Source organism: Amia ocellicauda, chromosome 15 (genome assembly GCF_036373705.1).
Source record: "Amia ocellicauda isolate fAmiCal2 chromosome 15, fAmiCal2.hap1, whole genome shotgun sequence".
NCBI lineage: Eukaryota > Metazoa > Chordata > Actinopteri > Amiiformes > Amiidae > Amia > Amia ocellicauda.
In genome coordinates, this window is record NC_089864.1 from 13,941,812 (window position 1) to 13,968,915 (window position 27,104).

At 37.2% G+C, this 27,104-nt stretch overlaps 2 protein-coding genes across 3 annotated transcripts; one reads left to right on the forward strand and one right to left on the reverse strand.

Moving 5' to 3' along the window:
• Positions 1 to 561: 561 nt before the first annotated feature.
• On the reverse strand, positions 562 to 3,992 carry LOC136771648 (microsomal glutathione S-transferase 1). Of its 2 annotated transcripts, none has more exons than XM_066724078.1 (4): positions 3,880 to 3,992; positions 3,068 to 3,208; positions 1,783 to 1,880; positions 562 to 1,207 (listed from the first exon to the last, which is right to left on the reverse strand). In XM_066724078.1, the coding sequence occupies exons 2-4, from the start codon at positions 3,191 to 3,193 to the stop codon at positions 961 to 963; spliced, it is 471 nt and encodes a 156-aa protein (XP_066580175.1). In that variant the 5' UTR covers positions 3,194 to 3,208; positions 3,880 to 3,992; the 3' UTR covers positions 562 to 960. The 2 variants fall into 2 exon arrangements, with proteins under 2 accessions (XP_066580175.1, XP_066580176.1); XM_066724079.1 differs by having other exon boundaries at positions 3,068 to 3,205; positions 3,880 to 3,980.
• Positions 3,993 to 10,982: 6,990 nt separating this feature from the next.
• Positions 10,983 to 25,479, forward strand: slc15a5 (solute carrier family 15 member 5). The gene is made up of 9 exons (XM_066724505.1): positions 10,983 to 11,592; positions 18,422 to 18,644; positions 19,254 to 19,423; positions 19,663 to 19,883; positions 20,541 to 20,727; positions 21,766 to 21,954; positions 22,840 to 22,971; positions 24,294 to 24,402; positions 25,216 to 25,479. Exons 1-9 carry the CDS (start codon positions 11,229 to 11,231, stop codon positions 25,361 to 25,363), a joined length of 1,743 nt encoding a protein of 580 aa, XP_066580602.1. The 5' UTR covers positions 10,983 to 11,228; the 3' UTR covers positions 25,364 to 25,479.
• The last annotated feature ends 1,625 nt before the right edge of the window (positions 25,480 to 27,104 follow it).

The following is a 27,104-nucleotide window of genomic DNA, read 5'->3' on the forward strand; positions in this document are numbered from 1 at the left end:
TCTAGTAAGATGTAAGTAGGATCTACTGAGGTTATATCATTCAGAATGTCTTTAAGCAATTCCCAATTCTTTGATAGAGGTATTTGAAACCTATTCTATTTCCACTTTTCAGTCACTTCGTCAACTGAGAAATCATGCTCCAAATCCCGTAAATTAATATTAAATCAAACTGCTGGAACAGTATATTAAAGATTAGATTATGTATATGTATGCATTAGTGTATGCATGAATTAAGAGAAAATGCACGGAAAACAAGAAGCACATTGTTACACACAGAGTTGCAAGGGCCTGGAACTCCCAAAAACTGTAGCTGAAATCCAAGGATTGATTATCATCTTCCAACTGCTGATCTTATACTCAAGTGATGCTTCTGCAAATGATCAAATACATGACTGATAATCATTGATGCTTGACACACAAGATAGGCCATACCTTAAAGGCATTCTGTAGATTTAAGCATAATTAAACATGGGGATTATTGAAGAACCCAAACCCAACAACACAAATATGCACAGAGGGATCGTATTCTACCTGTAAAATGCTGCAAAATAAAAATCAACATTTGAAATGTGAATGTAGAAAACTTTATTAAAAAGTGTTTGAACACTGGGCTCCACTTTGCTTGTATTCATAATAGAAAACACATTAATTTGCTTTAAATTTCTTAGGTTTACACACCACAAAAGTCGTGGACACTTCTGTTGTCGACCCATATGGCTTAAAGTTTCGAAAATGGCAGTTCAGTGAAGAATCCAACAGCTACATTTTACTGCCTGACATCGGCCTCACTAATGCACAGGAGCTCATGATGCCTTAAAGTGCAGAACGAGTCGCCCCTGATTCGTGAAGGGAATACTGCGAGTGCTGGAGCTAAAAAAAACAAAAAATCACTAGGAAAGCAGGTGGCTGAGCGGAGCTCTCATGCCCAGCCGTGGGGTGCTGTGTTCACAGTGTTGCTGCTCACAGGTACAATCCTGTGCTAAGGATCCTGTATGCCATGGAAATTGTGGCCCCCATGCCAACCACCCAAGCCAATGCCCTGCTAGGCTGGGGCAGGGGGGTCAAATAGGCAATAGTATGGAAGAACCTGGAACCAACAAAGATACGGAAATGGAGCAGGGCAGTGCGGAGGTCCGGACCGGTCAGGGCGTACAATAGTCCGATGAGCACAAAGGGCAAAATGCTCTCCATGTCATTCAGGTGGCATCTAAATGGGAACCAGAAACAGAGGTTCAATCAATTGCAGGATTTTAAATGGTTAAATTCGGGAAAGATTTGGAGAGACATTTCAGGAGAGAATTTTGCAACAAAAATAGAAAATAAAATGACTATGTCACAATGGGGACCAAATTCCACCCTGCTTCATCTGGGGTGAAATACATTATTACATTATACGTTATTGCAACATGATAGGAGAACAAATAGGATTTGGACATCTCTGCCTCAAATGACAGAGAGCAATTGAAAGTGTAACGATATGTATGTTCCTAAAATAAGAGAGATTATGGTTTCCCGCTCAGTGATGAAAGTGCACACTTTAAGATTATATAATTACAGTAAGTGTTTGTACATTAAAAAAAAACAGGATTTAAATTTTAAGAATCTGAGATTGTTCCTTTTCTGATAATATTAATTGTGGAAGCTTTTTATTCCATACAGTTCAATGACAAGCTCCTGAACAGTGGTGCGAGAATTTCACAGGGAGCTTAATCTTCACCACAAGGTGAATCACTCAGGAAAAACATACAGCATCTGGAAAACCCACAGCAGGACTACTGATACCTCCTAACGCGTTCAACATCCGGATCTATGCGGAGCATCTTCTTTTGGTCCTCCAATTTCTTGCTTTTGAGAGAAACGTCTTCAGGGTTAGCAAAAACCTAGATAAAGACAATGTGGATGAAGGAGATGAGAAAACATTTCCACTGCAACATTATTAGAAGTTAGACAAGTGTATCCCAAACAATTTGTCATGGGACACCGACGTACCATCAGGCATAAACAGACGTAGCACATCATTTTTCTTATGTGTAACATGTCCAAAATTAACAGAAATTAACTTTGTATAAGATTATATACATTCCAAGCAGAATTAAATAAAGATTAGTGTGCTGCAAAGTATTTTAACTTAAAGGGGCAGAAGCACGATTTCTAAAATGATGATTTTGTGAATCTGTACATGTTGCTATATTGCAGATGTCTAGCACTTTTCCAGTCATCTATTCTCTGTGATTTAAACAAGTTTCGACAAATAGTGGTGGATTTCAAAAGCCAGCATGTACGCTCTTTCAGGGTTTCAAAATCTGTTCTGTCATAACTTCTTGGATATCGGAATGACAGCAGGAAGAAATATATAAACTCTACTCACGTCATTATGTTCACTGGTGCTTTACTGTTAACTTCTTACCAATAATAATAATAATAATATTGTGATGTCTCATTTTCCTTCAAAATATACAATCACCCAAACTCAGCACTGTACGTCTAAAATCTATAGATTATTAATTGAGAGATATGTAGATTCATAAAAACGCAAACACAGTTAACCATGGACTTTCCACTTAGTGTGTCCTTAAGTGATAACTCACAGTTTTTGTAGATAATAACATGGCCACTGTGTCTGTTCATTAAACAATGCCATTTATCCATAATGGCATAGCAAAGTTCAGATAGATTAAGTACAAGTAGAGGACATAAAAACTTGAAAATCCAATGTGAAGTCACTTTAAAGGGCGTGGGGACAGCATGGTCTAGAGCTTTTTGGAGTTAAATCCCAGCGCTTATGTCTCCTGCATTACAGCCTTCTTAACCAGGGTCTGTTGAGAGTATTTTCCCACCCAACTCAACAATGAATAGGAAATGTCTCCTTTGCAGGAAAGTTTTTTAAATGTATAACTTACTGTTAAAAAGTACATTTCAATACAAATAAAGTACATACTGTTCACAATATAGGATAAAATACTTACATTTTTTGATAGTTTCCCTTTGATTGATATTTGTGCATTTATATTATTAAAAGAAAGAATATATAAAAGGAGAAAACAGTAAGTGATTTGTAAATGTTTACCTTTCTTGAGAAACGGAAGTAAGCGGTTATGGGTCCCATGAGCAACATCTTCAGGATCACAATGGTAGCATAGCTGGTGAAGGCCAGGAACACCTCACTGTCGATCATCTGGGATATCTCTGCCATCTCGCCGCTGTCCTGCTACAAGACATGGGAGGCCAGAAATGAGAATTGCCATTGCACTGAAATGCAAACTGCCTGGAAAACCTTGACATCCCAAATGGGTCAGGACCATGCAGTCAGGCAACAGCCAGTTTTCATCACAACTTGTCCTCCCTTTACTATACCCTAATCTTAAACACTTGTGTGAGTAAATGTAGGGAGAATCCACAGTAACACTCATAGTCTTGAAGCAGGAAACGTAGCAGAATTAAAAAAGGGTGCACAAAACCCCAACCAAGGACTGTTTCATGTTTGGTTGAACAAGTGTAACAGACGCCTTTTTCAAATGTCATTCAATGTAGCTCTCTAACACAAGTCCTTAACTAGGTTTGGTTGTCAATTCATTATTATAGTCGGAGACCATTTCTATCATAACCTCTCAACAAGACGGTGTAAAATTGTATTTGAACCTCTCAGAGCTTTATAAAAGACCCGTATATTAAATAAAAGACAGCAAGTCTCAGAGTCGCCTCACACTGGCATTGCATTGCATTGCTCGCTACTTTCTAACAACAGTTTGCATGCATGTCTTATTTAACAAATGCAAATCCGAGGTCTATCCACTGCAGTGCAAAGAGCAAAACAGAAAAGCTCTAGAAACATGTAATGCATTTGCCAATGACTGAAGGCTCTTTACTTCTGTTACTTACAGTGCACTACCCGCCTGTCGAGACCCACACAGAGAAAGCAGCCTCCCTCGCCGAAGCACAGCACCGCGGAGGATCACTGTATCGCTCAGCTGGCATTGTGGGATAGTGGAGGACTCGGTTGTGCAACGTAATAATAAAATAGTTGAACTTTGGCTTTGTTTTAAAAATGGAAATGTCTCTTGTGTGATATGCATATTATTATTATTATTATTATTATTATTATTATTAGTAGTAGTAGTAGTAGTAGTAGTATAGCTCCAATTTTGCAACCCCAAACTGTTTTCTACTTTTGTCTCACATGTAATTGAATGCCCTTTAAAAATAATGCTGCAGCATAACAGCTCTTAATTTATTATTTACCATAAAACGATTAGCTTTTTCCATGTATTGTGTGAAATCTACTGAAGAACCCCTATATATGGCAAAAGTATCCAATGCCAAGTTAAATAAGGATAAAATAAAACAAGACAGTGTTGCTCAACTACGTCTGGTTCCTCATAACCTCTTTTGTTTGTTCAATATAAAAATAAATATCAAGGCCAGGTTTGAAAGAGACACTAGTTCATGTTTCAAATACAGTCATATTAGGTTATCTAATTACTTCAAGCACAGCATTTCTCCCCAGGATAAACAGCGATATTCATGCAAAGGTTAATAGAACAACGTTTTGCTTACTCATGCTGACTGAGTTGAAACGTGCAAGGTCATTTCCAACTGGAAAAACTGGTTTTCAGAGTATGTGTACTAACTGACTGTGGGAGAAGGGCTGAACAATGTGAACAATTCTTTTTTTGACTCACATAGTATATACAAGATGTGAATCTAGAAATATAAGTTGTAAATAATCAAGCTGCCACTTTCCCCTCTCTCACTCTCTCTTTTACTGTCTGAGCTATAATCTACTTTTACCTCTAGTTCTATATATTTTTATTAATAAAATTACACTTATTATTATTATTATTATTATTTTCTGTTTGATTTTGATTTCACCATATTTTGGCAGCTAATCTCGTGGTTATACTATGTGTTTGCGTTGCTGCTTGTTCATCACATTGAAAGACAAATGGCAGCTCGTCAGAGGGAACTCTTGAAATGTGTCTGCCAACTATGAAAAGTTTCAGTTTTAAATGAATTTTGCTTCTAGGCACAAGGTGAGTGATAAGATGTGGCAGTAGATTTGCATTTGCTGTGTAGGTGACAGGAGAAGCATACACCAACTGTTAAATGTATGTTTTATTCTTCCGCACTCCTCATTATTAGGTGAAGCATTCACTTTGCATGCATGGCACTGAACAATCCATGTTTGGTAGCTCCTAGTTAAAGTCTGTGGTGTCTTGGGAAGAAAGAAGAAAAAATAAAATACCTCAGTTTTACCATCAAAATGTTTCATATACCCTGTTTGCTTCCAAATGCATTCTTACCCAGTAATAATGGAGTATTTTCTTAATGGGTAGGACAGAGAATCTGATCGTACACAAACTCAAACATTTCTAATATTTGGTTAAATACAAGGAAAGCTCTTAAAAGAGAGTGAGTCAGTAGGAAGACACTACAAACTAGGCACTTGGTAGTGTTGAGTCTGTGTGTTTTCATGTGGCAATACTTGACATCTCCTGATTTAAAGATAGTGACCGGCACCTATCCTGTCAGAACTGTGCTGTATGGCACTAAAAAAAAAAAAGCCTTTGAATCTTCACACCTTTTGAAAGGTACTCTTAACCTTATCAGAGCCTTGTTTCATTCTCGCGGGGGCTTTCAACCACAACACCCATGTCTGACCTTTACTCGGCCAGAGGGACCAGGCTGGGTTTTAAAAACAACAGTAATACAAACAGTCTTTCAAAGTTTTTATCCCTTATCATTTTATTGTAAAGTGCTTTGAGATGCCCGGCTTTAAATTTGCTATCATATATATAATATTTTGTATTATTATTATTATTATGATTGCCACTTACTTCAAATATTAAACTAATACTTGTGAGACACCAGTCTGTTAAAATATTATGTACAGTAATGTTAGTTTATTCAGTTTTCCTCAACAGCAGGGAGCTCAGAATAATTAACTATCATAATTCTATATTACATTTTTCTACACATTTGTTGTGCAAGAGAAAAAAATAATTTAAAAGTAAAACAATTGTGAATAGCAGTGGACTCACATTTTGATCATATTCTGTAAACAATTCCCAGAAAATGGCCTCAGCTCTTGCATTTAATTTATACAGTGCTGTGAAAATGGCTTGACTGACAGAGTACATCAAGAGAAAGTGGTTTTATCACCAGGCTCCTACCTCTTCACGTCTATGACATGAAGAAGCGAAACCATTCTCAGAGCACATGGAAGGGCACAAATCCTAGTGCATATACTTTGTAGAGCAAGAAAAAACAACAGACAAACATCTTGACACAGTATTCTCCGGGCTGTGATTCAGCCATGATTTAGCCAGGTTGGAAATCAAATAAAGCCTGTTATGTATAATTGAGGAAACAGTGGTAGCTTCTGTGATAGGAGATAACTCCTCAATTAATACGACAGTGTGAGCTGCAGTGTTAAATTGACCTGTTTTTGTTTTGTTACTTTTACTGTTGTGTTGAAGGCGGTTACAGTGGAAAGAAGTACATTTATATGCAGTAGGATATCCCACCAGGATACTGGATGGCAAACACTTGTATTGATTTCTTTACCATCTCACCAGTAATTGGAATGCTGGACGGAACATCCTTATATTGATTTTTTATGGCAGTCGACTCATTTTCTGAATGTTAGACAGCGCTGACTAAATTACTGCCTGCGCAATAATCCTGAAGCCAGAAGCTAACCGTTGCTATTGATTTCATTACTGGGTGCCTCTTTAATAGGTTCCGGGCACCATACATTTTTATTGATTGACATTAGTGGCTACATTATTTTCTTGGGGCAAGATTCCACACACATGTAGTAAAGCAGTCACCGTATGCAGAAGATTAAGGATACTAGACTGTGCAGACACATATGGCACATTTTCGAGTGTAATCAGGGCTTCTGAAGTGAATTTGATTGATTGAATTCCTGTTGAAAAAGAACTCCAGGCAATATATACAGACTGCCTGAGTAAGTCGAGAATTTACAGGAATTTAATTTGCCATCAGGCTAAAAACTAAACTGCCACTGCAAAGAGATTACCTGCTGAATTTCCCAGATATGATTTCTGCAAGATGATACAGGAGGGGAGAAATGACACCCCTGTTATGGTAAGTAAAGTACACGTTCCATGGGCAAGGATAAACTTTGCATGGATCCAATCATATAATTGAAAGGTAACAGACACTGAATTTATCCCTTGGTCGACATGTGAGATAACTTGCTGCATTTCTGTACAAATTGGGGGGGAAAAGTTACCTTATGTCCCAACTTATGTTGCTCAATTTAAAAATGACTATCCAGCTTGCTGTCAGTCTCATCATTTTTGCTTTAGAAGCCATGGTGGAAGCCATTCTATTTCCCATATGTAGAAATTTCTTGCACAAATCGGGATCTGCTGTCAGACCGATATTGCACACTTCTCACTGTTCTGCGAACTGCTGCACACGCTCAGTAAAATACCTCGAATGAGCAAAGCCTTTTCACATATCCACATTACATACTATGCATGTTTGTCATTGCCTTTCCTTTACTTAGGATGCAAGTGAGGTTGTTTGCGGTAGATAACTCTGAAGTAAGTATAAATGCCATTACTAGAAAAATAAATATAGTCCAGCAGTCTAGGCTACTAAAAGCATTGTGTTACGAGTAAAGTCTACCATTCATCCACCTGTGTTCACTTTAAATACTTGTATTCATTTTATACAAAGCCCGATATTTGGATTGCCAACTTGCTGTCACCTTAAAAAACACATACACTCTTTTCAATCCTTCATTCACACTAATGAATCCTTCCCCGTATTACTTTTCATTTGAAAGTCCCTACCAGGTATATATACACATTTTACAGAGAATACAGTGTAAATGTTGTCTAATAATCCATGCTATATTCTGTTAAATAGGGGCTATTGTCTTGACAGTAGAACAAGCAATATGTAGTACTTTTCTGTACAGTGCTACTGTAATTACAGCACCTCTTTCATGTGTCTCTTCAAGCAGAAAAATCTGATTATAACACTGCAGTAGATACTTTAGGTACCTCAAGTGTTAAGAATTCTGTCTTACTGACATACGATAATTACATATCACTAAAACACACACAAAACAAGAGGGTAGCGTCACATTGCTAGGTCCTCATGACAAATACAACATTGACGAAGTGCCCTGTACTGATTGCCCTTTGACCCAACCATCCAGCACTCAGGGCACGTACCCTTTAATTGCAATTCTCACTATTTAGTTTATCTGCACTCCTAGATTCTTGTCAATACACCGTTGAAACTCTAACTCAGAGAAAGGTGGTCTCCAGCCCTAACACTATCCACTTTGTATATAACAATCACTCTGGTTTCGGTGGTGTTGACAAATCGAACCAAATCAAACATTGATGTTCTTGTGGACTTTGTAATGAAAGTACTTGATAACAGACTATAACACCTCGTAGATGAGTACCAGAAATTGGCAGCATTCCCATTAGACTGGTCTTCTTCTCCCTACTTCAGTCCTAAATACTAAGCTTTTTAGACAGTCTCTGATGTGCTGTGCAATGTATTGACTGCCCAACTCCCTGGTAAGATCCAGAGACAGAGATGCACTTCAGTTTCCATTTCATTTTTGATAGGACACTGAATTATAAAATTATTCACATGGATTGTAAACAACGCCTTTTTCTGACTCTTTCCCCAGGGTACCTGTGCAATGTTGTCTGGGGGGGATGACCATTCGATTCAGCCTCCTGAAGACCGTGTGCATTAATTGATCTTTTCCAACAGGTAGGACAGAATAAAATCATTAGAAATACTGAAGCAGCACTGGAAACAAATTAAGTTTAGAACTTTATTTCAAAAGCAAAAAAAAGTATCTTCTAAATATTAGTTTTTAGCATGATGAAGAAAACTTTGAAGAAATTAGGTTAAGGATTATAGATAGAGTATGTCAGCCAGCACAATCCTCCATTTAAGGTAGATAACCACACTGCTAATGCTCCACTTATGCTATCATATGAAATGTTAGTCTATTGTAGTGATCCTTTACCATTAAAATTAATGTATTAGCTGTAGAGCAGCCATAAGTGTCTCTTATTATGTGATATTTTATAATTAACCAGCAGCGACTGTGTTGGTCTCTTAATTATTCTTTAGATAACTTTCATCTGAGTGGGTTGATTGACATTTTGAGGTTTCAGGCTGACAAGGAGGTTCACCCGTGAACAAAAACACAAAAAAATATATTGCTTAGTCTGTAAAGAGTCTAAAGATGATCAACCAGAATAATACCAGGATTGAAAGGTATTATTCTTCAGTGAAAAACAGAGAAGACTTGGGGGAGATCTGACTCAACCCAAATTCTGGCTCAGCATTTTAACTAGGCCCAAAGGAAATATGCACAAATAAAAATAAACTATCAGTAAAAACATGTAAGTACAACAAGTACACAAAATGTTATTGCAGAATGTACTTAATTTACTTAAGTACTTAATGTACTTAAGTTTTCCTGTCCTGGGAACTCATTTGAAGTTAGTTAATGCACCATTGAATACAATATGGTATATATTTTATAGGTTCTCTGAAGGTGCAATGGGAATTGAGAGTTTTGAAGACTGTAAGGCACCTTTTTAAACCACAACCAAGCCTCAATGAAAACAATAGGACAATAATAAACTCTTCTGCAAATCCCAAGCCTTCAACAAATGCCCTCTAAGACCTTGAATACATTTCAGTGATCTTTAAAAAAAATATATATATATATATATATATATATATATATATATATATATATAAATCAAGAGCTGAAAGGCAATTAAAGGTTGTTGAATTAACTCAAACAAACCTTGCACTCGTTTAACTGTCTTTCATTAAAATTAACAAGAGGTAACACTAATTACAACCACATAAAAATTCAACAATCAATTATAAACACATCTAAACAATCACGACCACCCTTCCCTGTGCAAGTTTGGCCAGAATCCCAGTTACACATAACCAAGCAGTTAAGGAAGATGAATCTTTATTTCTCTAAAACAACATAGAGCATATACAACACAATGCAGGGCACGAAGTCTGCAACACACAGAGAATTCCCACGGGAAACACAGGGGAATATATCTAAACCTAAAACTATAGTCACCTTTATTAAAACGGGGTGAATAAAACAACCTAAAACCCGACCCTAACTACAGAAACTGAACTAAAGCAAATCAAAACCAGCCGAATCAAAAACCTACCCTAAAACTATCATCCCCCCTAAAAAGTACCAGCAGCAATAACAAAAGAGTAATAAAATGTAGAGTCTCCTGTGATCTCCTCTACAGGTCAGTTCAGACAAAGTCTCAAACTCCCAGCACGAAACAGGTAAGTAATTCAATCGAGTGGCTGTCAGGGATCAGGCAGTTCTCTGTCTCTCCTGCTGCTTATTCACAATTTCTGTCCAGGTACTGCTCTCTGAACTCTGCACCTCGGGGGAGGGGAGCACTCAGACAGCGGGAGGCAGTATCGTGGGGCGGCATGGGGTGCCCGACTCTACCTGTTTCCCAGGTCATGTATCCACCGTGCCCCCATCTTCTACCCACCTGGCCCCGGGTAAAGAGCAGGGCCTCTCTCCCCATCTCTTCTCTAATACCCCGTTCCACTAAAACCTCGTTATACCCCCCATATCCCTGGCCCCTCTACTGTCAACTGCCCGATCAGCCCACCAAGCCAGGTGTTGTAAAGAGCTACTGGCAGGGAGTAGGGCATCGCCTGAATTAGCACAGGTGTGTCTCGTCTTGTGGGAGAGCTCAAACAAAAAACAACCAATAAACCAAAACTACCTCAAAGTTAAACAACCAAGAAGGTGCAGTGCAACAAAAAAGAAATCAAAGTAAATGAGGTTTATGCTCTGGCACCCTACCTGACACACATCGTGGAAGAAAGACATGAAGCTAATCTACCTTCAAACTAGCAGAGAAGCTGACGGGTTAGGAAGAAACGCAAGCTTTCCACAAAAACACACACACACACAAAAAACAAACACAAAGGAAACTGAAATATCAAACAGAAGAGCTTACACAAACTTGGATTCTTGAAAGCCTTTGATCAAGAGTGTAGCTACAAGGAGGTGAGAGGAACGCTCTGAAATACTAATACTTAGGTGTGGAATGCAGACATGAAGTCTCACAGAGATGAAATGAGACCAGGGCTTCTGCAGCCACATTTCATTAACTGGCTAGTGGGACCCCGAGCTGCGCAGCATGGCAGTGGTCGACCTGCAGGACTTTCCGGAGAAGGGCTTTCCGCTCCAGCTTTCGGGAGACAGAAGGACGCAGACGACCTCGGGACGGGTCTCCCACAGACCCCACGCGCGGAAAAAACTGCAAGTCATCGTCTGCATCCTGCTGGTGGAGCTCTGCGAGAGGTTCACATTCTTTGGGATCGTCTGCAACATGATCCTCTTCTGCACCATCAAGCTGGGGTACGACAATTACCAGGCCGCCACGGTTAACCTGGCCTTTGTAGGGACCAGCACTCTCACCCCCGTGCTGGTGGGATGGTTTGCCGAATCGTGTCTGGGGAGGACCAAAGTGCTATATTTATGTGCCCTCCTCCATTTCTTTGGTAGGTGTGTTTTCTTTCATACTGTTAGGTTCTTGTCAGGCAGTCGTATAGTGTTAGTTAATCAATAGAAACATATATGTGGCAACCTTTGTCTGTTCTACAAATAAACCTTGATGCTCACAAAATAATACAGACATGAATATATGGTTCTGGCCATGAGCATGATACAGATATTAACTTTATAATTAAGATATTAAAAGACTTACTTGGGTGGATTTTAATTAAATATTCTTCAATACAATCAAACAGGAATCTATTTGGAAATTATTACATCTTAACATTTTGTTTCTTTAGAAATATACAAACTAATTATATGTTTATAATGCTGTTAGAAACTGAATTCAGTTCTGAAATCTCCCTCATGTTAATATTTCTAAATAAACCCAGTTCCGGTAACCTTTGGGCGCTGACTTACATTTCCATTTAAATCTGAGTTTTCCTTCCCTTTACATTTCTTTAATATATGCGTACATCCATTAAAATGGGACAGAAGAGGCCGTAAGATTGCATCAGAAGCCTTGAAATTGGTTAATCAATGAAAGCACGTGTCCCATCTGTGATATTGACTTCCTTTACAAATGCCTGAAGTACGTCCTTTATCAAAATATATTTTCAGCTGTATATTTATACAAATTGTGACAAGCGTTAACTTCTGGAAATTGTGTTCCAGTTCAGACATTGTGCGCTTTGAGCTGCTTTATTCAGGGTCAGAATTGCCTTCATCACACAGGGTTCTGATAAATTTTGTAGCCAGTTGATTTCCATACTACAGAGCTCAGACAGTAGTCAGGTGGATTAAGTTAAAACCCGCAGATTCTTCCAGCAGCAAATCACAGAATCCAGGTTCTCAGTTAATTGCTTGTTTGTATTGTCTATTTCTGGGAATGTAAGGACTGATATTGACATCATTTAAATATTTCAAAATAAAATATTTGCATCTGGAAAATAAAATATGAAGATAATATGCTTTGTGTGGGGGCTATAACAATTAAAATAATTGAATATTTGTGCGAGTTCATGTGCTTTAGTTTTGCTTGGAATGTTGAATACTGATTGTAATGATGATTGAAATTCGCCCTGACTATGATCCAAAGAGAAGTGAATATATTAACAGGACAGTGAACTTGCTTTAATTGCTGGTAATGCTTTTAAAAGGTTGAAGGCAAATGTGAAAAGAAAAGTGAAATTGCTCACATTATGATTTCAATGATTAGTTTTCATATTCTATCCTGCTCTTTCCAATCCATATGCTCTGTAGTTCAATTTGTGTTTAAAATATAATAGGCATGTCTCAGATGGACTAATGGTTTCAACACTCATCCTGGGATCACGGCTAGGTCTATCAATGTCATAAAACGAGAGAACATGCAGTAACTTGATGATAATTCAGCTTTTATGTAGTGTGTGCTTTCATTGCGCGTGAGAGCTGTAAAGTCTTGTTCTCTGGCAAAATCTATTATTGTTTTATTATTATACACTTTCAGTTTGGATAACACATTTTGGAGTGATTATTGGTTAAAACCACATATTATAACCACATTTATAATATTTTTATTTTTATTTACCTTTTATCTTGTGTATAAATGTCATCCCGTGTTTAAAATTTAAAATGGTAGTGTTTAAACTATTATTATTACATAGTATTGCATTGTTTTAATTCAAAAGCATTGGAGAATTTAAAAAGAGGAAATAGCTTGGTTTAAATGCGGCTTTTAGGACAGTTTAAATGAAAGTTTAAAATGATCAGAATATAGTAACTTTCCATTTTAGTTGCAATGTATCTTGTGTGTGTTTAGCATAAGAATGGGCAACAGTTAGTTTTTTTTATGGGATGATTATTGGGATAACATTGAATGCATTTCTCTCAACACAAACTAAATGCACTTGGAATGCTTCAATTATGTATATATATATATATATATATATATATATATATATATATATATATATATATATATATATATATATATATATTAAATGAATGCAAAAAAGTACTATTCTGGTGTCCATAGCAACCAGTACCTGCATTATATATATATATATATATATATATATATATATATACACATTATTTCCATTCTAATGATAAATTACTACTGTGTGTCGAACTGCTGGGTACTGACAGCTGTCTACACCATGAATCATGAAAGGAAGGATTGCTGCAGCCCAGGAACATTACACAAATTGTGCTAATTAAAGACAGCCGCTGTCTAAGTGGCTAGGGAGTATTCTCAAGTTCTCTCACTTACATACATTAGAATAAGTGGGTGCTCTTTGGGGAACTGCTGACTGAGTTCTTCCTAACAGAGTATTCAACTCATTAGAGCGATTTTTAACAAACCACTTCCATGCTGACGAATAACATGTGTTGGACTGGTAGGCCTGGTTAATAAAGGAATATAAATTTCCTTTCAGCTAGATAATTACCAAGATAATTTCCACTATAATGGGCCTTGTCAGTCAGGGATGGTGCTGTAATTAAGAAGTTCTGAGTGAGTTTCTCAGCAGGGGTTTGGTTATGTATGATATGTTCGGAACTGAGAGGGAATATGAAGGAATAAAGGACAGCCCTGGAAGTTTCTCTCTGCTTTTAAACTGTGCTTACGGGTGAAACTGGGTTTTGGACACACCTGTGGAAAACCTAAATGTATTTCAAAAGGGGTTAAAGTTACAAATTGAAAAGACTGAAATGCTTCATAGCTCTGATTACAGAGCCTCTTGTCTTGTAAAATATATCAATAGAACAACAGCATTTGACAGCATTGATAGGACAGCATTGAACTAATGTACTATAAGGCAAATCTTTAAAGCATGTAGAACCAGTCAAGTGGCGAGCTAATTTTTTGGTTGAGGAAGCTATCTGAATTCTTTGTGTTGTGTTGTGTTCAGATTATAATTGTCAATTTATCTCTGATTCCCGTCAAATATCTTTAAGGTTGTAGAATAAATCTCATGAGAATAGAAGGTGGGAGCAGGTACAAGAAAAGCGTAAGCTTTAGACTAGGTAGGATATTGAGCAATTCCAAGGGATATCTCTCTACCTAAAAAATATAGATCAGTATATACAGTAATACCTGCGGAAGGAGATTTGCTTGTGTGACAATATAGAAATGTTCAAAAAACAACACAGAGAACAACCAGCAACAACAAAACATATCTAACCAATACAGTTCTGGCAACATAAGGAGTTTTTGCTTTATTCCTTCATTTAATTGCTGTAAAATCCAATTTACAAAATTCACAGAGCATATACAGCTCTGGAAAAGAATTCTGAACTTGGAGTGGTCTCTTATTTTTTTCCAGAGCTGTATATGTAACAGATCTCTACATTTACATGGTTTTCAAACTAGATACCTTCAAAGGAATTCACCTAAGGTACAGTGCATGCAAGAGCTTGTGCAAAGCAATGCTTCAGGCAGATAACTGGTCACAGCCATTACCAAGAGCATTCTGAGATTATTCAGATTATATAAGATTATTTTCTGCAACACTACATTATCACCCTGGGTAACTATATGATCAGTCATTAAAAAGAACATCCAATGAACCTCAAGTGAGAGCTGTTGAACTTTACACTGTTGAATGATTAATATTTGCCTTCTCAATGGGCTCCATTTTGTGCTGTATCTGAAATGGAGAATAGCAGTTTGTTGCCCCAATTGTTGTCCAAGGTTTGACACCTGTTGGGCTGTGATAGCAGGGGCACCTCGAATGCAGAAGCCAAAAGTCAAATACTCATTAATTCAGTTTTCATGTAAATTACAAATGACTTGCGCTTTCCTGAATGAAAACTAAAACCAATTGTTTTGTGTCCGTATTTATAATGGGAAACAATAAATATATCGGACTGAAGTTACATTTGTGCAATGTTAGTGGATGAAAAAAGACTGTAAACAATTATATGACCCAAATTTCTCTGACCTATACTTTCGAAAAGAGCCAAATCAGCCTTCAAACAAACAAAGTATGGCACTGGTACAGATCATTTCAAATGTCAAGGTTAGACATGAGGAGAACACAGAACTGATAAGCTCCAATAATACATCTCTAAAATCATAACACCCTCACAATTAGAATAATTAAATTATGTATAACGAATTACATACCTCAGTGTTGTAAAAAGCCTCACAATTTGATTTTGGAAAGAAGTGCATGACTTGAAATGTTCACGGTAACAGACTTCTGTGTTTGTCTGCAAATGGCAGTGACAATGACAAGAATACTGAGCTCATTTAGAGCAGTGGAGAGAATGTAGCACTAAAGATCCCTTTAAGGAATAAAATAATAAAATGTGGTATAGTGAATAAGGAAACCTGCATTCCTTTATGTCATTCAACAAAGCAAAGTGGAGTGAAAGTCAACGCAAACTTTGAAATTGCTGTGTGAAACAATGACAGAATTGGAGCAAGATTACCAGCTCTCTACCCCAGTGGGAACTATCCACAAACAACTCGGAAAGTTTACGTCCTTTACAATTTAAAATAATATTAATTTGCAGGTGAGGAAATTAGAATCATGCTGAATCGGCATTAAATTCATTAAGCAGACACAAGAAGCAAAAATGATATAAAAAGGAAATTTCTTCAAAAGAATGCTATGAAGTATTTACTGTCCAAGGATCGGCACTTAAAGTTCCTCCTTGTTTCACGATTGTGTGTGAGTAAGCTCAGAGGTGCATCAAAGAACAATACTCCATCTTCTCAGACACTTTCTGGATACGCATTATCCATTTATCTCTCTGTGCAGTTTGAATGCAATGCATTATTTCTATCTAGCTCCTGCCTTAATTAGTATCTTTATATCTGAATATTTCAAAAACATTACTTTTGCACCAAAAAAAATATACATTGGTTGGTGTGTTTGTAAGCCATTGTGGATAAAGATGTGTGATAAAAAGATCAACAACTTCCAAATGTCTCATCTAGTACAGCACAGACTGAAGGGTGAGTCCCACAGCCTATAGATTGCAGACTCAAATTCAAGCTGTGCAGAACTGGCAGAGCACCACTAGGAGAAGGAGAAGGATCCTTGACAGTTTCCTTGGGTTGCCTGTGTGAAGATACGCAATCAGCCTTCCAGGACTTGGCTTGTGGGAGGGCCATGGTAAATCAGATTGAATTTTAATTAGCAATTACAAAACTGGGGATAATGGGGGGAAATAATAGAATAGTCTTACAGGAAAATAAATTAAAATAGAATGCTGGCATAGATTCTTTTTAATACATATGTTAATAAAAGAATGGAACTTTGGCATTGGACTGTTTCAATTGCAAATCAGAATGGCTCAGTGTGAAAATGCGACAGAACATATCACATGCTGAGGTACTTGTTCATGCAGAGACCTCCATACTGGGATTTTATTGCCAGCCAGATCAATTGACAGGATTTGGCCACTGGGGTATTGATTGATTAATCAAAGCTAATGTTCTTTTGATCAGCAGGGCTATCCTGTTAACCAGCAAAGCAGGAGTAACAGTGTGATGTTTTATTTACTCATTTCGGCTCCTCAGTGACAGCATTGGCAGACTTCAAAGAGCACATGACAATCTGTCATATTGTGGATTGATAAAAGATCTTATGAAATTCCCCCTAGAAATATTTACCAGCGAGAATTTGTTTAATAGTTTCCAGTTTACTCTTTTTTTTCTGTATCATGCATTTTCTCCGATTCATGTATTTTCCTTTATGGTTTCTTCTTTATTTTTTTATTTTTTGCAATACTTGTATGCGGTTTGTCCTCATTTTAAGTTGTGCGATTCGTATGCTTCACAATGACTGTCAGCGGTGTAAAAACTTTGCACTGTTTTGCATAACTTCTCTTTTCTTGTTACGTCTTAAAGACCTACACTTCTAGCTCCATCTGTTACATATTAACATGTATTCACTTATGTTTGACTGTGCTTTGCATGTATACGTATGTTTCAATGTTGATGCTTTATTTATTTACTTGATTTTAATTCATACAGTTATTAGAAATGATGTATGTGTGTATATATTAGCGGGAGGAGACTTCTTAGGTAATGCTTATATCATCAGTGTCATGACAGGTGATGGTGGAGTTCAAAAACTGTAAATCTTATACCGTTCACACAACTCATCTATAACAGAACAGCTATCAGTGTACAGACTATAATCCTCAACCTTCATGTAGCTGATTCTTAAAATATATTTTTTAACTCAAGTGGTTTACATTGCCTGTGGACACCAGCTTGCTAACAATATAAAAACACAACAAAGTGTTGCCTGTCAAATTGTTGCCTTCACAGGAAATTAAACAGACTTTTCTGTTTAAAATGGGAATACAATGTTGAACACTAACTGATTTTACCATCTGTTTACTTGTCCTTTTGTAAGTCATGTTTCCCTTCGTTTTCCTCTGTTCCCGTGAAATTTCACAGCTTAAATGCTTGGTTTGCCTGTGTGTTTTTTATATATAATTGCCTAACTAGGACTATAATGTTAAACTGATTTTTAGTGACATTTCCCAATAATAAATACCCTGCCAAGCTAACACATAATGTTTACTCATGGTGACCACTCTGTCAACAGTGCTTTTGAAGTTGAAGACCCAGCCTGATTTCAATGCTGAAAAATAGGTGTTATAATGTAACAATCGTGCTGAAGGATATGTCTGTTCCCCAGGCTGTGTAGTCAGTTCAGGGGTCAGAAAAACAGGCACAAAAAGGTCAAATAAGAATGATTCTATATCATAATACTGCATTATTTACTACTATGAATAATAATAATAATAATAATAATAATAATAATAATAATAATAATAATAACAGCTATTTCTTTATTGAGTAAGTTCTATAACACGTCTCCACAGGTACTGCCATGCTCCCGGTTGTAGCGTTCCCATTTGAGGATTTCTACATTGACACACATCACATTATGCACACTCTTGCCAAGAGGGACCAGCAGATTTTCTTCTACATCGGCCTCCTGGCAGCCTCTCTGGGCATCGGTGGCATCCGGGCCATCCTCTGCCCACTGAGTGCCTACAGCCTGCAGGACTACGACCAGCATGAGCTTCTGTCTTTCTTCAACTGGTCAGTCAGCTGCTCGACAACCCACTCATTTGCCCAGGAGTCACATGTTAGAGACGTCACATTTCATCTTCCAGCTTGTCTAACACACGTTGCAGGCTAATTTATTTACAACCATAACCTTACTTTCAGTCATTATCTACATACATCAGAAGTACAGGACGCTATATGTTCAGCATAGTTTTGATGCATCTTTTTGGTTACTTGCACTATCTACCTTTCATCAGCTCCTCACTGTAAAAGGACACACTTTCACATGTTCCCTAACAGGTGTTGATTTACATGCAGAACACAGAAAGAGAAAACACACAAATATGTGAAACTACGTGGAGATTAAAGTCTACAGAAATAACGTAAAATCAGAGAATATTTACTATTTTGTCCTAGATTATAAAGTAAAACCTGGAAAAGGAATCCTGTGCCCATGCATATTTTAATGGGCTCAAATAAAAGAGCACGATACAAATACCTTGTTTAGTTATTTCTAAATGATGCACTATGGATGAATTCCACTACCTTCATGACCATCTTAATTTTGACTTTCTACGAGTACTATGGCAACTGCCTAATTCGAGACGTTGTTTGATATTTACCCATATTCATGTCTTGCAGGTTCTACTGGCTGGTGAATCTGAACTCAGCCATAGTGTTTGTGGGCATATCTTATATACAGCAATCCGTGGCAAAGAATCTCGGCTTCCTGATTCCTTTCACCTCAGTTCTACTGGCTCTGATTGCCATCCACATGGTGCGCAGTAATCTCACTTTCCGGCCAAAGAAAGGTAAGGAACATGTACGCAGATTTAGCCGGGCCCACGTAAATCTGAGTACATACAGTAGTACTGTATTTATCACTATTACATGTACACAATAATTACAATTCTAAACCAAAAGTTAAGAAGATTGTAAAGGTAGTTCATGTCGATGTTTACACTTGAACAGTTCTGGAATCCCCTGCCTTGTCTTATGAATGAGAACATGCAGCATTGTTTCAAATTACCGAGTGATTGGTCATCTGCAGGAGGTTCCTTACTGACCACTTTCGGCGTCTTCCTGAACTCACTGAAAATGTGCTGCGTCAGGTATCGTTACCTAAGTGGTGGCGTAACCAACTGGCTGGACCAGGCCAAGGAGAACAACGGAGGACGTTACAGGGAGGCTCATGTGGAAAACGTCAAAATCCTGGTGAAGCTCTTCCCTCTGTTTGCCCTGCAGCTTCTGTACCGAGCTTGTATCACCCAGGTACGATACACTGAAAAATTACATTCTGTGGGGGAAACATGAATCTGATGGCTGGTTTCACAGACCTTGATTAGCACTTGTCTATATGACATTACCAGCTCTATAAGTACTAGTTTATATACTGTACTATTCCTCCATATGACTGTTTCTTATTTATATATTGTTTTCATATCCTTGTAAAGAACTCTTAATTATCGTTTCTGTTTTGACTATTAATATCATGACCTATTTCCGAAAATGCAACTCTAGCACAGACTTCCCAAATGTGAAGAAATGAGGTGGGAACGTATGTCAGTGCAGCGCAGGCTCCAGGGCAACATTTCACCAATATTTCACCGCGCTAATCAGCCTAAACCACCACAATTCCTAACTGTTACCTTAGGGGAGTATTTGCAAAATCTCCAAGTCTTGAAATAGTCACTCAACACAACGAGATAACAAGCTAACCAGACACAACGTTTGCCTACTCTCTTGCATATGGATAGGTTTGTGAACAACACGAAGCATTCTGAGCCGATGTAATTATTTTACAACTGCAGAGAACATCTGTGAAGCCATGCACTCATTCCACTTTGATTTCCATTATTTTAGATCATTATTACAATCATTACTTTTATGGAAGCCCATTTGCATCTAATTTTATTTCTAAATTTGTAGATTCCTTCGGGCTATTACATACAAACCATGAACTCCAACCTGAATTTAAATGGGTTTCTTCTGCCTATTGCTGCAATGAATGTGGTCAGCATCCTGCCGCTGCTAGTGCTGGCCCCGGCGCTGGAGTGCATTACTGCGTGCTCAGTGGCCTTGCACAGGGGCACTGTGTCTCCCACCACGCTGATAGGTAAGTGGAACAGTGTGTTGGTGCTGTTCCTATGCAATATACTTTTTTTGTAATAAATGAATGTTTTCTCATATCAAAGGAATTATTTACCTTTATTGATTCATACCTTCTCAAGTTACCTCATTGTCACCATAGGCTCTATTTGTTTTACCTTGTTCCACTTGTTCACGTCTACTATTTAAAATCACCCATACGTTCATATTCTGCTAAGCTTTAGAGCTTCGGTGTTTAAATGATTTAATTTAGTCTTCCATTTCTGAGCTACTTATATTAGTTACAGACAACATTACAGAGAAGATCCACTGAAGTCAATTTTAAAGCTTGGATCCCTCTACTGGAGGATATGAAGAACAAATAAGAATGTTCCCTTCAGTTGTCCACGGTTGAGGTTTTACATCATAGCAAATATTGGATGTCCATTCCAATACTTATTATTGAATTTAATGGGAATAAGACACATATGTGCATTATTACATACTTACCTTTCAGTTATTTAGTGGATTGTGTCCATCCATACTGGAGTTAATTTAAACTGTCCTCCTGAAAAAAGTAATATTTAATTATTTAAATTAACAGTATGCTTGTTGCTGAAACGTTTTGTACATTATTAAATGGGTATAGTTACCCAAAATCCTATGAGTCCAGGTTTTCAAGGCTACTAATCTGTGAGAGCAGTAGCCATAAGCATTGCATTGTAAGAAATTGCAAATCTTGAAACAAATGGGGTTGTTATTGTTTTTTAGCAGTATCCTGAAGAAATCTGTGGTCTAATTTAAGATCACATTTTACAATGACATCTAACTTTAAGGTTTTTTCTCTAGCTGACCAACTGTGTTCACACTCGGGATGTGTCTAGACATGCAATATACAGTAATTGGTCTATTGCCTGTGAGGTTTCAAAGTAAGTATCTCTAGGTATATTGAAAAACAGATCATTTCAAATTGAATGTCCTACCTATGGGTTCTCAGCTGTTCTGGCTAGAGTGGGATATTGAAGAGGCTGCAATCCTGTGTGAAACAATCCTCTGTCTTCCTCAGTTGCTGGTCACCTGTGTGCCGCGGTCTCGGCTATGGTTGCTGGGCTGTCAGAGCTTAACAGGAAAGGATACCCCAGCATGGAGCAGGCTCTTTCGGGAAAAGTACTGCATATCTCATCGATGGCATGTTTCCAGTTGGCTCCTCAATATATTCTACTTGGAGTGGCAGAAGCCTTGGTCACCCCAGCCTGTAAGAACGACTGTATTTTGCACTGTTATTTTGTTAACATTTTGTTTATTTTTTCACCCCTTTATGTGATGTATGTATGGATATATGTATCAGGTACATTAGTTTGAACTGTGTAAGTATATGTTAAAGTAAAGTTTTGTATTTGTGTTTTGATTTGTTTCGTGGAATATATATACCTTCAGTGATTTTTTAAATATTTGTCCACAACAGAAAATCTGTGGCCTGGTCTATATATATACTGTCAATATATAAATGTATTGGTGTTTTGTATAATTCAATATTATAGAAGGTGAGTGAATTTATGTCCATGCCTGTACCTTACCTTACCTGTACTATACTTCTCACAGTAGGCACACAGTAAGTTCATGTATTTGTTATACATTCATGTAAAAAAATATTATAAATGATTTAAATTCTCATTCTATATTTATTATGCCTGCAATAATGTATAGCAAAGTGCAGATAACCTGATATAATCCTAAATACAAGTGTAAGAACCAATTAGAACTGGTCTTTCTTGTGTAGGCAGACATTTTGGAAATATTTTTAGTCAATTAAGTCATTGAAAAAAGGGAACAAAGTAGCAGTGAAGGTCAAGGGGCTTGGTGGTTTGTTTAGCTTCAGTTATGTCATAATGTGACATACAAAAAATCATTATTTGACAAGCTTTATGTTGTTAAAGTTGTGTATTTGTGTACTCAGGTGGAAATAACCAGTTTCCTGAAGACGGTTGGAGATGATACCTGCATGTAATGTTGTGCCATGAGATGCGGATAGCAAGTGGATGAGTTCGTATTTGCTATAGCCTCAGGCGACAAAGCTACTGGGAGAGTTTCCCCCCGGAGAATTTCCTGTGAACTTCTTACAAATTCCTCCTTTTCACAGGCTCACTCATATCCTACCGCCTGGCTCCTAGCAGTGTTCGAGGGATCTCCATGCACTTCCTCACTCTTTCCTATGGAGGCGGCTGCTTTCTTGGGGCATTCATTATTCAGCTGGTGTATCTGTTCTCGGGAGGTAGGCCTCTACCGAAGTTCAAAATATCACACTTCCAAAGTCTTTGTTTGCTCTCTTCCCCTCCCTGGGCCACTGCTGGAAAAGCAAACATGTTCAAAGTTGGTCCTACCTTAGTTAGTAAAGTAAACTACTGGCCTTTTAGCTGGGTTTATCAAAAATGGATGACAGCAGTAGCCACAGGTGGGTCACTAAAGAAAAACAAGAACACTGATACTTCAAAGTCTGCATGGCAGCTTCCTGCCTGCTAATGGAGAGAACCCAGCAGAGAGCACACATCCACAGAGGATACCAAAGGGTCTCTCTCGAGGGCAAAAGAACAATAAGGGAGGAGAGGTGGGCGTTACAGTATTGCTCATCTATTTCAGATGATAAGCCCAACATGAGGAGATTCACAAGGGCTTTTACTCCAAAGTGACCCTTATTGCACTGGCCGTCATTGTGGGGACAACTGGAAAACATTATACAAATGATTAAAAGATCGATCAGCATAAACTGATTTACACTAAATATTTTTACTTGCTCAGAACACAGTGGAAATAAAAGACATCACACTATACTTGTATTACAAGCATTCACCCTTGTTACATTTAAACACACTGATTATTAAATCTCACCGCGTTAGTCATGTATCTCCCTCTATGTCTGTCAATCATCACCTACACTGCATACATGCTGTCTGTACTTGTGCTAATTATAGAACATTTTTAATGGGGATAAGATTTTTCAACACGACGATGACCCTAAACACACAGTCAGACTAAACCACAATGATGCAAATCAGATTTCAGTACAGCACCTCTTGAAAATGGTGTGTTGGTCTCCTGCCCTTAGCTTCATGTAACAGGATCAGATTGACAAAGTAAATACAAAGTACCTAATTGCTTTAGTACACCAAACTATTACAGAGGCATGTGTACTAAGATAAGGTAGTGTTTCCAACAGACACATGGTACTTAAAAAGCAGATGGAACAAATGTTGCAAAGTTACACCAATGCAAACTTTGACCCAAAGCAAATTAAAAATGCAGTACTAGTAATAGGGTTTTTTCAGTAGTTAGACAAATGACGGATCCATCAGCCAGAAAGCCATTAACTATTGAAATTTGTTGCTGGCAGTTGGGTCAATGTTTTTTCTTTTGGCCCAGGAGGATAAAGTTGCTGATATTGCCAAGAAGAGGGGAGATTAAAAAATCTCCCCTATCAACAACAACAAACAAACAACTATCTGAATCTTCACAGGAATGTTTTTAATCTTAAGAAGTCAAACACAGGAGATGTTGTACATGTATGATGTGAAACAAGAGGCTGTTTTCTCGTTGCAGGTAATTGCTTTCCAAACAGTTTGAGTGATGGCTGCTTGGAAAGGTTTTTCTTTCTGCTCGCGTCCTTAATGGCCATTAATGCAGTCATTTTCTGGAAGATTTCAAACAGGTAAAATAACCTCTCGGTATGATTGTGCTGTATTCAGAGCTGCAGATTGCTCGCCTTCTGACTGAAAGGGAAACAGATTTTAATTGACCTCGATGTCAGCAGATATTTGACTTCATTATTTGACTTCTTTGCCAGCAACTCTTTGTCTCATTGATATGATCCATACATACTAATGCAATGCTATGGCTCTGATTCTTTATTTGTTTGTTTGTGAATTTGCCTTTGTTACGTTGTTCAATGTTTTGCCTTCAAACTTTATATTTAGTCAGGCTTAAATTTGCATTTTGAAACATGTCTTTCACTCTATTAACATATTGATTACATTCTGGTTGTGGCACAGAAAGTTAAAGAACATGACCCCTCTAAAAAGTAATATAGTGAGTGCAGAGGTGAATTGCCAGATTATATTTGTTTTGTGGATTTTTTTATTTGTTATTTGATATAAGAATTGATTTTATTTTTTTATTACCAGATGGCCTTATAGTACAGCTTTGACCAGAGCTTTTATCTATCAGCAGGCTGTCTCACTTTACTGTTTGCCATACAGAAACAATACTTAAAGAAAAAAAATATTTGATTAATTAATTGATTAGCACCATTTATTTATTGTTCTTGCTTCATGTTATTTGTTGCACTTGAATTTACAGGATTTTATCATTTATCATTATTGAAATTATAATATCCCTTGAGTTGAAATCATAATCACAGAACACATTGCTTTTCAGATTAGTATTGTTTGAAAATGCAGTTAACAGATTTCTGCCCTTTGACAATTGGAGGATATTGAATGCATGTATTTTCAATGTATTGTAGATACAGCAATCTCACTGAAGAACCCGGACAAGATATAAAAGGCAGCCTCCTTGCAGACAAACTCCAACAGCATAAAAGGTGCCTCAGGTTCTACGACAGTACTGCAGAATATTCATACAAGTTTGCTTCAATGGAGACAACTTTGTGATGACAGTGGTTTAGACATTTGTAATGCTGGCATTACATATAAAGCCTATTCACTGTTAGCTTTGAATATATATGTTTACATAGTAGAGGTTAAATGTACATATATATCTATAGTGCTTTTCTGCGCTGTTTTATTCAAGGCATTGTACAGCATGTAAATATAATCAAAATGTATTTAAATAATTGTGGAAATAAAGTATGTTTGCCAAAGTAAAAAGAAGAGACAATTGAATATATTGCTGGTGACATCTATGACAGCCACAAATGGCTCATTAGATTTGTATTTGTCTGTTTCTTGGTTTGCTGACTTAAGATACAGGGTACAACAACACTAGTATGGTTTCATTGGAAAGTTTAAGGATGCATGAAAGTGCAAGAAAGCTTAACTCACATTACTGCTCAGTAGATATACTAATTATATATATATATATATATATATATATATATATATATATATATATATATATATATATATATATATATATATATTATACTGTTTATTTCAAGCCTAGATTATGTTGTAAGGGTCTACATAATCATTACGTCTCCCTTTATTGATATATTCAGAATGCTTATAATGATCTTCCACATCATCACAAGACCAAGACCACACACCAAAGTAGAAGCTAAACAAAATAATAGACGTTGATTTGTTATCATTTATTTATGTTGTTTTGTTAGCTGACAGGCCCAGAATTGATAGCTGTCTGCCTGCTCATATAGTATATTACAGGCCCTGTGGAATATTTTCAAATACTATATCAATTTCCTTTGTTAATTGTTTCCTTTGTTGTTTATAGTCCAAAGTGTATCACATAGGTTTATTGGCACATCTGTTCTGCATGAGCTAGAGCTACATTTTGTCATTGCAAAGCATAAAAGTAAAAGAAATAAAAATTATGATCCTTCCCCAAAAAAGTCTGGAACTCTCACAGTAATACAAATAAAGAAGTGCTTTCTGTGAAGGATTGATATTCAGGCTAAAGTATGAAATATTTACTAGTTCAATATTTTATTAATTTTATTAGTCTTGACTTCTGTAACACCAATCTAAAGCAAGTTCTTTCCTTGTTTGTTTGTTGTTTGCTGAGAAATAACGTTACCTATTGAACCGGTGATGGGCAGAAGTCCTGTTCTGTGTTTGTGTTAACTGTTACTGAACAAATATATTTCAGATGAGGACAAATTCAAAGCAATTAAAGGTCATTTTTGTTCACGATTAATTTTATTCAGGAATCAAAGATTGGTGTACTCATAGACATATTCCTTTAGAAGTTACACTGACTAGCAAGACAGGTGATGCTTGCTAGTTTTGATCTCTCAAACATATATTCTTCACCACAAGGGAGTTCAGCTTCAAGGTCATTTCTCAAAGTCGGGTTCAGCCTGTAAAAGGTTTGTGTCTTGTCTTGGATGTTGGTCTCCCCTCTCTGTCCTGGTGAATGAAGCACAGTGCTCCTTATGATGTCAGACAAGCAGCAGTGATTTACGTGTACAGCCTTGAAAATATGCCGATTGTGTGCGTGTGTGTGTTTGTGTGTGCATGTGCGTGCTTTAATGACATTCCAAATAAATTAAACTTATTTTTTGGGGTAATGCACACCAAATTGTAACTCAGAATAAATAACTTAATATCTAAAATGCTGTACCAGGTACTTAAACAGTATATGAAACAAATGACCAACTAAACTGGTTCCTGCACCTGTGACTACACCCTATCAATCAATCAATCAATCTTTATT